We start from the raw sequence: 12,209 nt of genomic DNA on the forward strand, positions 1-12,209 counted from the left end.
GCCAGATCCCGTCGGATCAAAAACACCCAAGTTTAATCAGGAAACGGAAACGTTATCCTTTAAGAGACACTCGGGGCAAAAGTTTGCTTTACTTTGCCAAGCACAAGGGTTTCCCATACCATCATTCAGGTGAGATAAATAATGTTCAAATAATTGAAATTTGAACGATTAGAACCGGTCGGAGCAAAAGCGCCATCTTTTTCAACCGATTTAAAGAGCAGCTCGTTCACGCGCAGTCAGGGCAGCGGCTTCGGCTTACTTTGCTTAGCTCAGGGTCACCCTAGACCAACATTCAGGTCTGTTCCCTTTTTCATTTTATGTAAAATAAAAATTGCAGACCCAGTGGGTACTAAAGCACCAAAATTCACGTTGGACTCACACTTTGTCCTTTACGAGAGACAGCAATCAAGGCTTTGCGCTCCTTTGCCAAGCTCAGGGTTTCCCTGTCCCGTCATTCAGGTGGGAGTCACTGATTTACTAACGAATTTTCTATAAAAATATCAGATCCTGTTGGAGCTAAAGCTCCGTCATTTTCGTCGGATTCAAAAATAAGTTCTTACACTCGAACGCTTGGAAGCAGTTTTGGCCTCCTTTGCCTAGCGCAGGGTTTCCCTACCCCGGCATTCAGGTTGGTGCAGAAACCAATTCAGTAATCTCTTTCAGACCCAGTAGGCTCCAAAGCACCGTCCTTTTCCACTGCCTCAATAAGTTCGACCTTTAAAATGCGATCTGGTCAGGGGTTTAGCTTGCTTTGCCCAGCGCAAGGGTTTCCTCCGCCGACATTCAAGTACGTAGAGTGAAAATGTTGAAAAACAAATTTTATTTTAGAACCGATGGGTTTCAAAGCCCCAGCCTTCTCGACCGCATCCAAAAGTTTCACTTTTGACATGAAATTAGAGCAAAGCTTCAGCCTGGTGTGTCCTGCGCAGGGTTTCCCTGTCCCCTCATTCAAGTACGTGAGCCTCATTGTAAAAGCTTTGTAACATCATGCAGATCCGGTCGGTTCAAAAGCACCCGCATTTTCCACGACTTCGCATAGTATTTCTTTCAAAATGCGATTGGGTGATGGATTTAGCCTGCTTTGCCCGGCGCAGGGGTTTCCTGTCCCGTCTTTCAAGTACGTGTACTAATTTATATAAACAATAGACCCAGTCGGCTCCAAAGCCCCGACTTTTGCGTCTGCCTCAAAGGGCTCCATTTTAAGTACGAGCAGCGGAACCGATTTCAGCTTGCTGTGCCCAGCTCAGGCGTTCCCCATTCCGTCATTCAGGTATTTCGCAATTAGAAACGCAAATTTTCCTTTAGAGCCGATGGGATCGAAAGCTCCTGCGTTTTCGACGGATTCAAAAAGTTTCACGTTCAACCGGCAAACCGGTCAGGGTTTCGGCCTTTTGTGCCTGGCTCAGGGGTTTCCAGTCCCAGCATTTAGGCAAGTGACAGAAGTGTTAAAAAAATAAATTGCAGACCCCGTTGGCTCGAAAGCACCCGCCTTCGCAACCAGTTCGAAAACCAGCTCGTACTTCATGCGAACGGGCCTCGGTTTGACGCTATTGTGTCAGGCGCAAGGGTTCCCCGTGCCGTCACATAGGTATGAATGGGAAGGTTGTAAAGTCGCGTAGTATTGTAGTAGTAATACGCTCCGCGCACCAGGAGTGGGAGGAATGAATGAATGAATGGGCATGCAACAGGTTGCCCATCCACGCAGTCGTGGTGCAGCCCATCTCGTTCTCTTGGCGGCGCGCGCTCTTTCTCTCGCAGCGAGTTGGCCTTGACCTTATCTCTCCTCTTTGTTCGCTGCGCGCTGGCACCGTCATTAATTACGCTTGAAAGTGGCTTAAGTGCGACAAGGTGGTTGGCATCCCTTACATAACAAGCGTTTGCGGTGGCATTTTGGCAGAAGTTAATGCGTTTCGATACTTGGTTTAAAAAGTGTGCTGCGTACCCTGTTTCAAAATAACTTTCAGGCTTTTTTTTGTAAATTTTAAACAAATTAAATAATAACTAGATCCTGTGGGAAGAGTGCCTCCTAAACTACCCAAAAGCTCCAAGTCCAACTCTTTTGAAGTTGATATCCAATACAGCATAAGTTTGCTCTGCGAGGGACAAGCTTTTCCCGTGCCAATTTTCAGGTATAGAATGCAATGGTACCCATTTCCAATTTCTCAGGGCCGACTTTGGTATTGAAAATTACGCTGCACGGAATAAAATTAGACAGATCCTGTGGGTCGGGTTCCGCCAAAACTGCCGAAGGGTGCGAAGTCTGATTCGTTTGAAATTGAGCGGAACAAAAGCACTAGTCTTCTTTGCGAAGGGCAGGCGTTCCCGGTACCCGTATTCAGGTGAAAATTTTTATATTACTATTTTCCGATTCAGAGCCAGTCAGCAGCGAGGCTCCGCGAGTGCCTCCAACCCAAATGGTCACAATTTTAAGGAAGAAATCATCCACAAATATCGCTTTGCTTTGTCAAGCGCAAGCTCATCCTGTGCCAAGTTTTAGGTTAGTTTTTAAACGGGATCCTTTGTACCAACTTCAGCCAACATTCAACTAACATTTAAATTAAAAATACTTACTATGTCAATTATTGATAGATCCTGTGAGCAGTAGCGCCCCTAACGTGCCTCCCTCGGCAAAGATCATAGTGTCCAGTAAAAAAATAAACGCGAGTGTCGCCCTTTTGTGTCAAGCACAAGCTCACCCACTGCCAAATTTCCGGTAAATTAAGATCAAAGTAACGTTTTATTCACCCAACCTTCAATAACACATTCACACAAAATTTTAATAAACACTTAAAATTCAGATCCTGTCGGTCAAATGCGTCCTAATTTCCCGAAAACGGCGAAAATCATTAACGAAGCGGCCAGTGGCACATTTTATAACTTGCTGTGCGAGGCACAAGGATTTCCTCCACCTCTTTTTAGGTATAAGCCTATCCCAACATTTAAGGCGTGTGTAGAATTAATCATATAGAGAAACTCGAAAATTGAGATGTAAAAATTCGCACCAGATCCGATCGGAAGCGCTCCACCCAGACTTCCTCCCAAGTCCAAGCTGGACGCGGTCGTTGGCCGCTCTGGCAAAGCAGTCGTTTTAGCTTGCGACGCGCAGGCCTTTCCATTGCCGTTTTTCAGGTACTGAAATCAAATTGAATTATTTTTAAAATTTTCAATTAAAATGCGTAAAAACCGCTTGTGAGCTCTGGCGTGCCAAATAATTGATTTTAATGCAAATCTGTAATATTACCGTCTCGTCTCATTCCTATATCAGAGCCTCACGCAAGTGTTGCACCTAAAGCGAAGGACAAGGACATATCTGGGCATAAAAAGTCGATAAATGTGGGAGGCGATATTCCGCTTTTGTGCTCTGCTCAGGGGTTCCCCACGCCGAAATTCAGGTTTGTTTCATAATAATTTCACTTTTAGAGCCTCAAACGAGCATGGCTCCCAAAGCGAAAGACTCAGAAACGGAAACAATGAAAAAGAAAACGAATCTTGGAGGTATTGCTCCTATGGTGTGCCCTGTGCAGGGATTTCCAGCCCCTTCATTTAGGTAGCCGCCCTTTTTATTGGTGTTAAATTAACCCCATGACAAATATTTTATCATATTTTACTTTAATTTTGAACATCAGAGCCTCAAACTCACATGCGCCCCAAAATAAAAGACAAAGAACTGGGACAGGCGTGGAAATTCACCGAATCGCAGCGAACCGTGCCCATAGTGTGCGCAGTTCAGGGTTATCCTGCCCCTTCCTTCAGGTAAAGGGCTTGAAAATTTTGGTTTTTAGAGCCCCACACGAGCATTCCCCCAAAAATGAAGGACAAGGAGCTGGGCCAGGTGAAAAAAATGATTGAATCGAACCGCACGCTGCCCTTAATCTGCGCTGTTCAGGGTTTCCCTGCCCCTGCGTTCAGGTATTTAATTTGCCCAAAATTGCAGAGCCATCCACAAGTGTTGCCCCTAAATTAAAGGATGGTCAATACACTGGTGTGAAAGCAGTTACGCGGCAAGGCGCGATGCTTATGATGACGTGCATGGTTCAGGGATTTCCCGTACCTGTTTTCAGGTCCGTTCCTTATAAATTATATTCAGGCATTACCTTCGGCATTTTTTTTATTTTCCCAAAATCACATTTCTCAAAACATTTACAGAGCCGCATTCAAAGATGGCCCCAAAACTAAAGGATTCAAAAATAGACGTTGTTCGAATTTCTCAGGGAATTCAATTCACCCTAAATTGCATAGCTCAGGGTTCCCCTGCTCCAATATTTAGGTAAAGATTTTAAAAAATCATTAACTTAGTCAGGCAACCTTCTTCAGAAATTTCACTTTCTACTAAAAATTCAAATTGGGAATTTCAGAGCCGCAAACGAAAATGGCCCCGAAATTGAAAGACTCGAAAATAGAGCTGAAAAGGGAGATTTTCCGCGAAAATTCAACTGTCGCATTATTGTGCATTGCGCAATCTTCCCCAGTTCCTGTTTTTCGGTAATACGCTTGCGAGCAGGGTTCATTTATCAACATTATCAGGCATCCTTACACAAAGAGCAAAATATTAATGTCCATTAATTTTTTTATTCAAGAGCCGCAATCAAAACTCGGTCCTAAACTGAAAGACGCGAAATTTGGTTCGATGAAAGAAGATATTTTGATAAATTCCACTTCTGCCCTTCAGTGCGTTGCTCAAGCGTCACCGCCCCCCAAATTTAGGTAAATTCGCTCGGGCACAAAATATTCAGGCAACTTTCAGACATCATAAATCTGACAAATTTTCTACAGTAGTCTCTAATCGAATTTTGCAGAGCCAACCAATCAAATACCCCCGCGATCACAGGGAAAGAAATATGAGGGGGGCGAAATAGTTCTCGTAAACCAGCATTCAAGCGTTTACCTCACTTGCCAAGTGTCAGGGTTCCCAGTCCCGCGTTACAAGTAAGTGCACGAATCCAAACAGTCAGGCAGCCAAATTTCTTTTGAATGCGTGTTGAGTTAAATTGGAAAATAATATCCTGGACAGAGCCAACCGCGAATATTCCGCCGCGTTCTGCGGGACGAAAAATCGACGGAAGTCTTGTGACAGATGTGCGTGAAAACAGCACGGCAGTTGTCCTTTGCGAAGTCTCCGGGTTCCCTGTGCCGAAATACAGGTTAGATATCAGAGATAAAAGCGGGCCGTTTCATTCCATAGATCCAAACGGCAATATTATTCCGCGCGTATCCAAAGAGAGATTTGAGGGAAATGCCGTTCTTCGTGGCAACGAGGCCGTTCTCCTGTGCCCAGGACAAGGGTTCCCCGCACCAAATTTCCGGTAATCAACCCTCGAGGTCCCATTCAGGCAGCCGAGCAAATACAAATTTAAAAAATAATTATTAAGACCGGGGTAAATTATTTCCTGATTAGAGCCAAGTGGTCGAACTGCCCCGAAAGTGTCAGGGGATGGTCTAAACAAGCAAAGCGCGGACCTGGGTCGGACCCTGGCCGTGATGTGCGACGCTCAGGCCTTTCCGGCTCCAACGAAACGGTAAGCGCCGTGATTTGCTCCTCAAGTCCCACACTGAGCAGCCCGTCGACTTTTTTATACTTTGTTCAGAACATTAAATATATATTGAGTGCTGATTTTTTGTACCGTTCCAGATTTGTAAGCATGGACGGATGCAAATGATTGATTTCCTCCCAGGCTACCGTGATTAAGTCTCAGTAGCCGGTAAGTCCTGGGGTTTTCATAGCTACACATTCTGTCATTATGTTTTGTTCCGTTCATTTTTAAGCTTGCTTGCAATATTTCAAGTAACTGTTGTGCGTTTTTACGAAAAGCTTTTCATCTTGAGTTGATTGAGAACTGCTTAATTTGTGGCTGCTTTTCAGTGTGTTTAGGACTCATTTTTCAAACGCGTTTTCAGACCTCCGTGTCATATTTACGGCGAGGTAAGTTTTCAGGGGAATTCGGACATTCAGGCAATCAGAGATATTTTTTTCAAATTCGTGAAAATAAAACGCGGAATTCCGTTGTAGAACCGACCAGTAGCGTTGGCCCGAAAATTTCTGGCGGAAGGTTGCAAGAACTTAGCGTGAGAGAAAAAAACAGTGCCACAGTTTTATGCCTGAGTCAAGGATTTCCAGTTCCAAATTTCCGGTAACTCTCCCAAATCAATCAGGCAACCCAACTCTTATGTTGTTGCTTCCAACTATATTAAAATAAAAAATGTAGAACCGACGAGCAGCGTTGCTCCTAAATTGGCGGGTGACAGGCTGCAAGAGATGAGCATTGCTGCTCATTCCAGTGTCACAATTTTGTGCTCGAGTCAGGGCTTCCCTGTCCCAAGTTTTCGGTGAGTTTAGCCGAAAATTCAGGAAACCTCTCAAATCTGTAATGATAAAAAAGAAGCTCCAAAATTATTCCCTTCAAAATCAGAGCCGAATTCGGCGGTGTCCCCGAAAGTCACGAGCAAAACGGTAGAGTACAAGAACGGGCGAGAGGGTGGAGAGATCGTGGCCCTCTGTCCCGTGCAGGCATTTCCTGTGCCCATGTATAGGTAAAGTATCTTAGCTGAGAGCCAATAACTTCCTCCTTGTCGCATCGCAAATTCATTCCTTTGCTCATCACGCTGATCGCCTCCTCATTGAGTTGCACACGTGCATCTTCCTCCTACTTAGATAAGCGACGAGCATCTCAGATCCTTTTTAATCTCGACTTGACTGTTAATCGAGGCTTTTTAATTATCACGTTCAGTGACCATAATAGGAGCGATACAATGCTAGGGATTAGCTTTTCAAGGAGCTCGTAACAAGTAAAACTTAATGAGTTAACATTTGCAAATAAAAATAAACATTTAAAAGCCTAAATTGCTCCTTTAAATTTCTGCCAGGCGTAGACTCAAATTCAAAATTTGTTCAAATTTTGATACCAATTTTTAAATTTTAGATGGTACAAGTTCGCTGAGGGCACCGCAAAAAAGGTGGCGGTTTCTCTCAATGACCGGGTCAAGCAAGTCAGCGGCACTCTGATCATCAAGGAAGCAAAGGTTGAAGATTCTGGCAAATACCTCTGCGTCGTCAACAATTCTGTTGGTGGAGAGAGCGTCGAGACTGTCCTCACTGTCACTGGTAATGAGACCCTGATTTTTATTTTCATCTTGATTGAAATATTTTACATTATAGCCCCTCTGTCCGCGACTGTCGAGCCTGAAACTCAGACTGTAGACTTCGGACGTCCTGCTGTGTTCACATGCAACTTTGAAGGAAACCCGGTCAAGACCATCGGCTGGCTGAAAGACGGCAAGAACCTAAACCACGAGGATGCCACCCTGAGGATAGATTCGGTCAAGAAAGAAGACAAGGGCATGTACCAGTGTTTTGTGCGGAATGACCAGGAAAGCGCCCAGGCTAGTGCCGAGTTGAAGCTCGGAGGCAGATGTGAGTTTTACTTTTAAGTAATGTTATATTGTTATATAGTAAAAATATATTTAAATTTCAAACAATTCATTATTTTAATGTGTTGCAAAAATTGTTTCGCTTTCATGTCGTTCATTATTTTAATTTATTAAATCAATAAATCATTTCCAGTTGAGCCACCACAGTTTAGACACACATTTGGCGAGGAGACACTTCAGCCTGGACCATCCGTGTTCCTGAAATGCGTGGCATCCGGCAACCCTACCCCCGAAATAACCTGGGAACTTGACGGCAAGAAGCTGACCAACAACGACAGGCTTCAAGTGGGCCAGTATGTCACGGTGAACGGTGACGTGGTGTCGCACCTCAACGTTTCCTCCATCATCACCAATGATGGCGGTCTCTACAAGTGCATCGCCTCCTCAAAAGTTGGATTCACGGAACACGCTGCTCGGGTTAATGTGTACGGCTTGCCGTTCATCAGGCCAATGGAGAAGAAAGCTATTGTTGCTGGAGAAAATCTGTTTGTCACTTGCCCTGTTGCTGGCTACCCCATCGAGAACATTGTTTGGGAGAGAGGTTTGTGATTTTAAATTTATTTTAGCTATTTTAGCATTATCAAGAGTATAGAAACTCTAATTTGCGAATTAATTCGAAAAAACTTCATTTTTTTCCCCAGATGGTCGAGTTTTACCAATCAACAGGAAGCAAAAGGTGTTCCCCAACGGCACCCTGATCATCGAGAACGTGGAGCGACAGTCTGACCAAGCCACCTACACATGCGTTGCAAGAAACTCTCAGGGCTACAGCGCAAGAGGAACGCTGGAAGTCCAAGTGATGGGTGAGTTGCACTGATTCCTTTTTCTTCCATATTGACAAATTTGGGGAAAACAAGAAAAATTTGTCAATGTGCTCCCCCAGAGCAGAATCAGACAATTTAATATTTTTATGTGTGAAAAAATATATTTAAAAATTTTGAAATTTGAATTATTAAATTAAAATGGGATTTAACTTTGTCTGGTTCTGTTCAACAAATATTAAGTGCTGCTCTGCACACACGATGAAGAAACATTTCAGCTCAATAGACCAGCAGTGAAGCAGCGTTGCAGCTCTAACTTATACATGTTTCTTGAATTATTTAATTTAAATTATTTTAGATATCAAAAGGTAAGCCATGTATATCGTTTATCTTTTGTTTAAATTGTCTATCCTGCTGCTATACTATTTCTTCTGCGTAATAAATTGTGCCTTAAGGATTAGGATGTATAAGATAGGCGCCCATAATTTGCTTGAAAAGCTCAATTACCACCGATAATGGATAATGGCGACCGCCCCATTTGTGGCAACGTGCCGACATTAAAAGCAGAACTATATTAAATAATCAATTGGAGCCACCCACTAAATTGACTTCTAACCTTCTTGAAACTCGCACCGAACGATGCGGCCGGCACTGCTAATTATTCTGCAAAAGTTGTGATGACTAAACATTTTAAAATGTTGAATGGCCCGCAGTACCGCCCGAAATCCTTCCTTTCACGTTGGGCGAGCGTCCTCGAAGCGCGGGCCAGTCGTTTAGCGTACACTGTTCCGTGGTGGAGGGGAGCCCCCCGGTAAGGGTGCGATGGACCCTGAACGACCAGCCCCTGGTCTCGGTCCGCCACATGAAAGTGATGTCCCTCGGCGACTCGGGCTCGGTGCTCGCAGTCGAGCAGCTTGACACGGAGCACGTTGGCTTTCTCACCTGCATTGCCGAGAACCACGTCGGATCCGCGGAACACTCGGCATTCTTGAACGTCTCTGGTAAACAACAGCAAAGACACACCAGACACACTTGACAGTCCACACTGTTGTCGCTAATTAAGAGGCTATTGCTGACAAAATCAATAAGTCTCGCTTTTTTAAATTGGCTCTTGAATTCACTAGCCTCTTGATTAAGCGTTTGTCAACATAAACACCATACCAAACAGACGCAAACCGAAAAACAGTCACTCCCCGGACAACCATCCGCTCGAGATAAAAATTGCGTTGTTGTGCCGCTTGCGAACCGCGCTCGAAATCTCCGCAGTTTGATGTTGAGTATGCTTTCGATGTGCTTGTTTTCTGCTCTGTCCTTTCATCAACCGCTCGGTTTTCACTCGGGCTGAATTTCATTCATTCATATCTCCCCGCAATTATTTGCCGAAAGTGCCTCCGAGAGTGCAACCGTTCACGTTCGGCGACCGCGCGATGAGCCAGGGTCAGTCGATGAAGGTGACCTGCCAGGTGGTGGAGGGAGACGGCCCCATCCGAATCCACTGGAGGTACCAAGGCCGGCCCATCAGCGCCGCGGCTCGCGTCTCCGTCGTCTCCTTGGGCGAGGACGCGGTCATCCTCGGCATCAGCGCCGTCCAGGCCGAGCACGCCGGCGAGTACGCGTGCGTCGCGCAAAATCTCGCCGGACAGCATCACCACGCGTCCATGCTCGCCGTCGACGGTCCGGTCATTTGTGTCCCCTGCCTCATATTCACGAAATAGCTTTCTTTCTCTCTCTGCTTCTCCGTTCTTTCATGCTCGCTCGCTGTAGTTTCTCGTTTGTCCGTCCACGGATGCCCCGAACGCTCCAATTCGGTTTAGAAAGGTATGCAACCCGAACGCATCCATGTCCTGCAGGTTGCTTGACTCAAAATTCTCGGGGCATCCTTGTCAGTCGATATTCATTGTGATGAACTGTTTGATATATATATTTTTGAATAATTTAGGCTCCAAACACGGTCCCTCTCTCACTCACCCCTTTCATTTTGAACATTTTTACACAAACCTCTATTGTTTGGTTTTGAATTTTTAAGTTCTACGCACTTTCCAGTTCTTCCTCAGATCATGCCGTTTTCCTTCGGCGAGGAATCGATAAATGCAGGCGACTTTGTTTCCACGCAGTGCTCGATTATTAAGGGCGACTCGCCGATTTCGATCGCCTGGTATTTCAACAGCTCGGAAATCGAGTCCACGGATCAAATCACCGTGAGCAAAATCGGCAAAAAGGGCAGCGCGCTCACCATCGACGCGACGCGCGCCGTCCACATGGGCGAGTACACGTGCGTGGCGAAAAACGCGGCCGGTTCCACCAATTTCACCACCTACCTCCACATCAACGGTTAACATAAACCCTTTTGCACATTTTTTGCACTTGTTTTTGGATGCACAATTTTTGCATTTTGCTGTGTTGCATTTTGCAGTTCTGCCCCAGATAGTCCCGTTTTCCTTTGGCGACGAAATTCCCAACGCCGGCGAGTTGGCCTCTTTGCAGTGCTCGGTGATCAAGGGCGACTCGCCCATCACCCTCGACTGGCTGTTCAACGGCACCGAAATCGAGAGCACCGATGACACCACCATTAGCAAAATCGGCAGAAAAATTAGCAGTCTGTCCATCGAGTCCGTGCACGCAAGTCACGTCGGCGAGTACACTTGCGTGGCGAAAAACGCAGCGGGCGCCACCAATTACTCTGCTTTCCTCCAAGTCAACGGTTAATTATTTCCCCCTTTTTAAATTATGATCGGTTCTTCTTTCTATTAACTGATTTCCCTCTTTTTCAACCATAATTTTAATCTTGCTTCCGCTTGTTTTCTCTTCAAAGTTTTGCCTCAAATCATCCCCTTCACGTTCGGGGATGAAATACCAAACGTCGGCGAGTTGGCATCCATGCAGTGTTCAGTCATTAAGGGCGACTCGCCCATTTCGATAAGTTGGCTCTTCAACGGCACCGAGCTCGAGAGCAGCGACGAAATCGTCATTAGCAAAATCAGCAGAAAAGTCAGCGCCCTTACTATCGAGTCGGTGCACGCCAGCCACATCGGCGAATACACGTGCTTGGCGAAAAACGCAGCCGGGGCCACGAATTACTCGGCCCTGCTCCACGTGAACGGTTATTGAGAGCAATAATTCATTGTAAAAATTCTTGATTCTCCCCTGAATTCCTTTCGTTCCAACTCATGCAGCTTCCGCTTTGAATTTACAGTTTTGCCCCAAATAGCGCCGTTCACTTTCGGCGACGAGAGTTTGAACGCCGGCGAACTGGTGACTGCAACATGTTCTATTACAAAAGGCGACTCGCCGATCTCGATTTCTTGGTTTTTCAACAATTCCGAGATCGAGAGTGGCGACGGCGATGTGGTTATTAGCAAAATCAGCAAGAAAGTCAGCGCCCTGACGATCGAATCGGCTCGAGCCAACCACATGGGCGAATACACTTGCGTCGCCAAGAACGCGGCCGGCGCCTCAAACTTTTCCACTTCTCTCCACGTTAACGGTTAATGAACCAGAAACTTTAGCAACTTTGTTTTCCCATCCGACTTCCAATTCAACCCAAACAGGGACCGCTTCCGCTTCATTGGGCTTTTGTATAAAATGAATAATCGCTGTTTCAGTTTTGCCCCAAATCGCGCCTTTTACCTTCGGAGACGAAACCTTGAACGCGGGCGAACTCGCTTCAGCGACTTGCTCAATCACCAAAGGCGACTCACCAATTACAATCGCTTGGTTTTTCAATAACACCGAAATTGAAAGCAATGACGAAATCATTGTGAGCAAAATTGGAAGAAAAATCAGCACTTTGTCGGTTGAATCTGTGCAAGCCAATCACATGGGCGAATACACGTGCGTTGCCAAAAACGCAGCTGGAGCTAACAATTTCACAACTTTCCTTCACGTCAACGGTTTGACATTTTTTTTTATTAATATTTACTAACTGCCAGTGGATTTTCCCCTTCGCCATAATCACCTCTCTAGGACGTTTCCGCTTTCAATTTTTACTTAATATTATTCACATTCGGTTTTTTGCCTCACGGT

General features: G+C 45.4%; 1 protein-coding gene across 50 annotated transcripts in view; it reads left to right on the plus strand.

The window, feature by feature from the left end:
- The window catches only part of Dscam1 (Down syndrome cell adhesion molecule 1), a 71,863-nt gene that overhangs the window by 37,236 nt on the left and 22,418 nt on the right, over positions 1–12,209 (plus strand). For 13 of the 50 annotated variants that reach the window (XM_065484794.1, XM_065484796.1, XM_065484811.1 and 10 more), the window contains exons 8-12: positions 6,918–7,099; positions 7,154–7,408; positions 7,559–7,966; positions 8,067–8,228; positions 11,380–11,670. In XM_065484794.1, coding sequence (XP_065340866.1) covers positions 6,918–7,099; positions 7,154–7,408; positions 7,559–7,966; positions 8,067–8,228; positions 11,380–11,670 — 1,298 coding nt within the window. Of the gene's footprint in view, positions 1–172; positions 297–504; positions 629–663; positions 788–993; positions 1,118–2,589; positions 2,714–4,796; positions 4,927–6,007; positions 6,129–6,917; positions 7,100–7,153; positions 7,409–7,558; positions 7,967–8,066; positions 8,229–10,229; positions 10,518–10,599; positions 10,888–10,998; positions 11,287–11,379; positions 11,671–12,209 lie in introns of all 50 variants that reach the window. The other 37 variants (XM_065484806.1, XM_065484821.1, XM_065484805.1 and 34 more) reach the window with 15 other exon arrangements.

The sequence above is a fragment of the Cloeon dipterum genome, chromosome 3 (assembly GCF_949628265.1).
Source record: "Cloeon dipterum chromosome 3, ieCloDipt1.1, whole genome shotgun sequence".
NCBI lineage: Eukaryota > Metazoa > Arthropoda > Insecta > Ephemeroptera > Baetidae > Cloeon > Cloeon dipterum.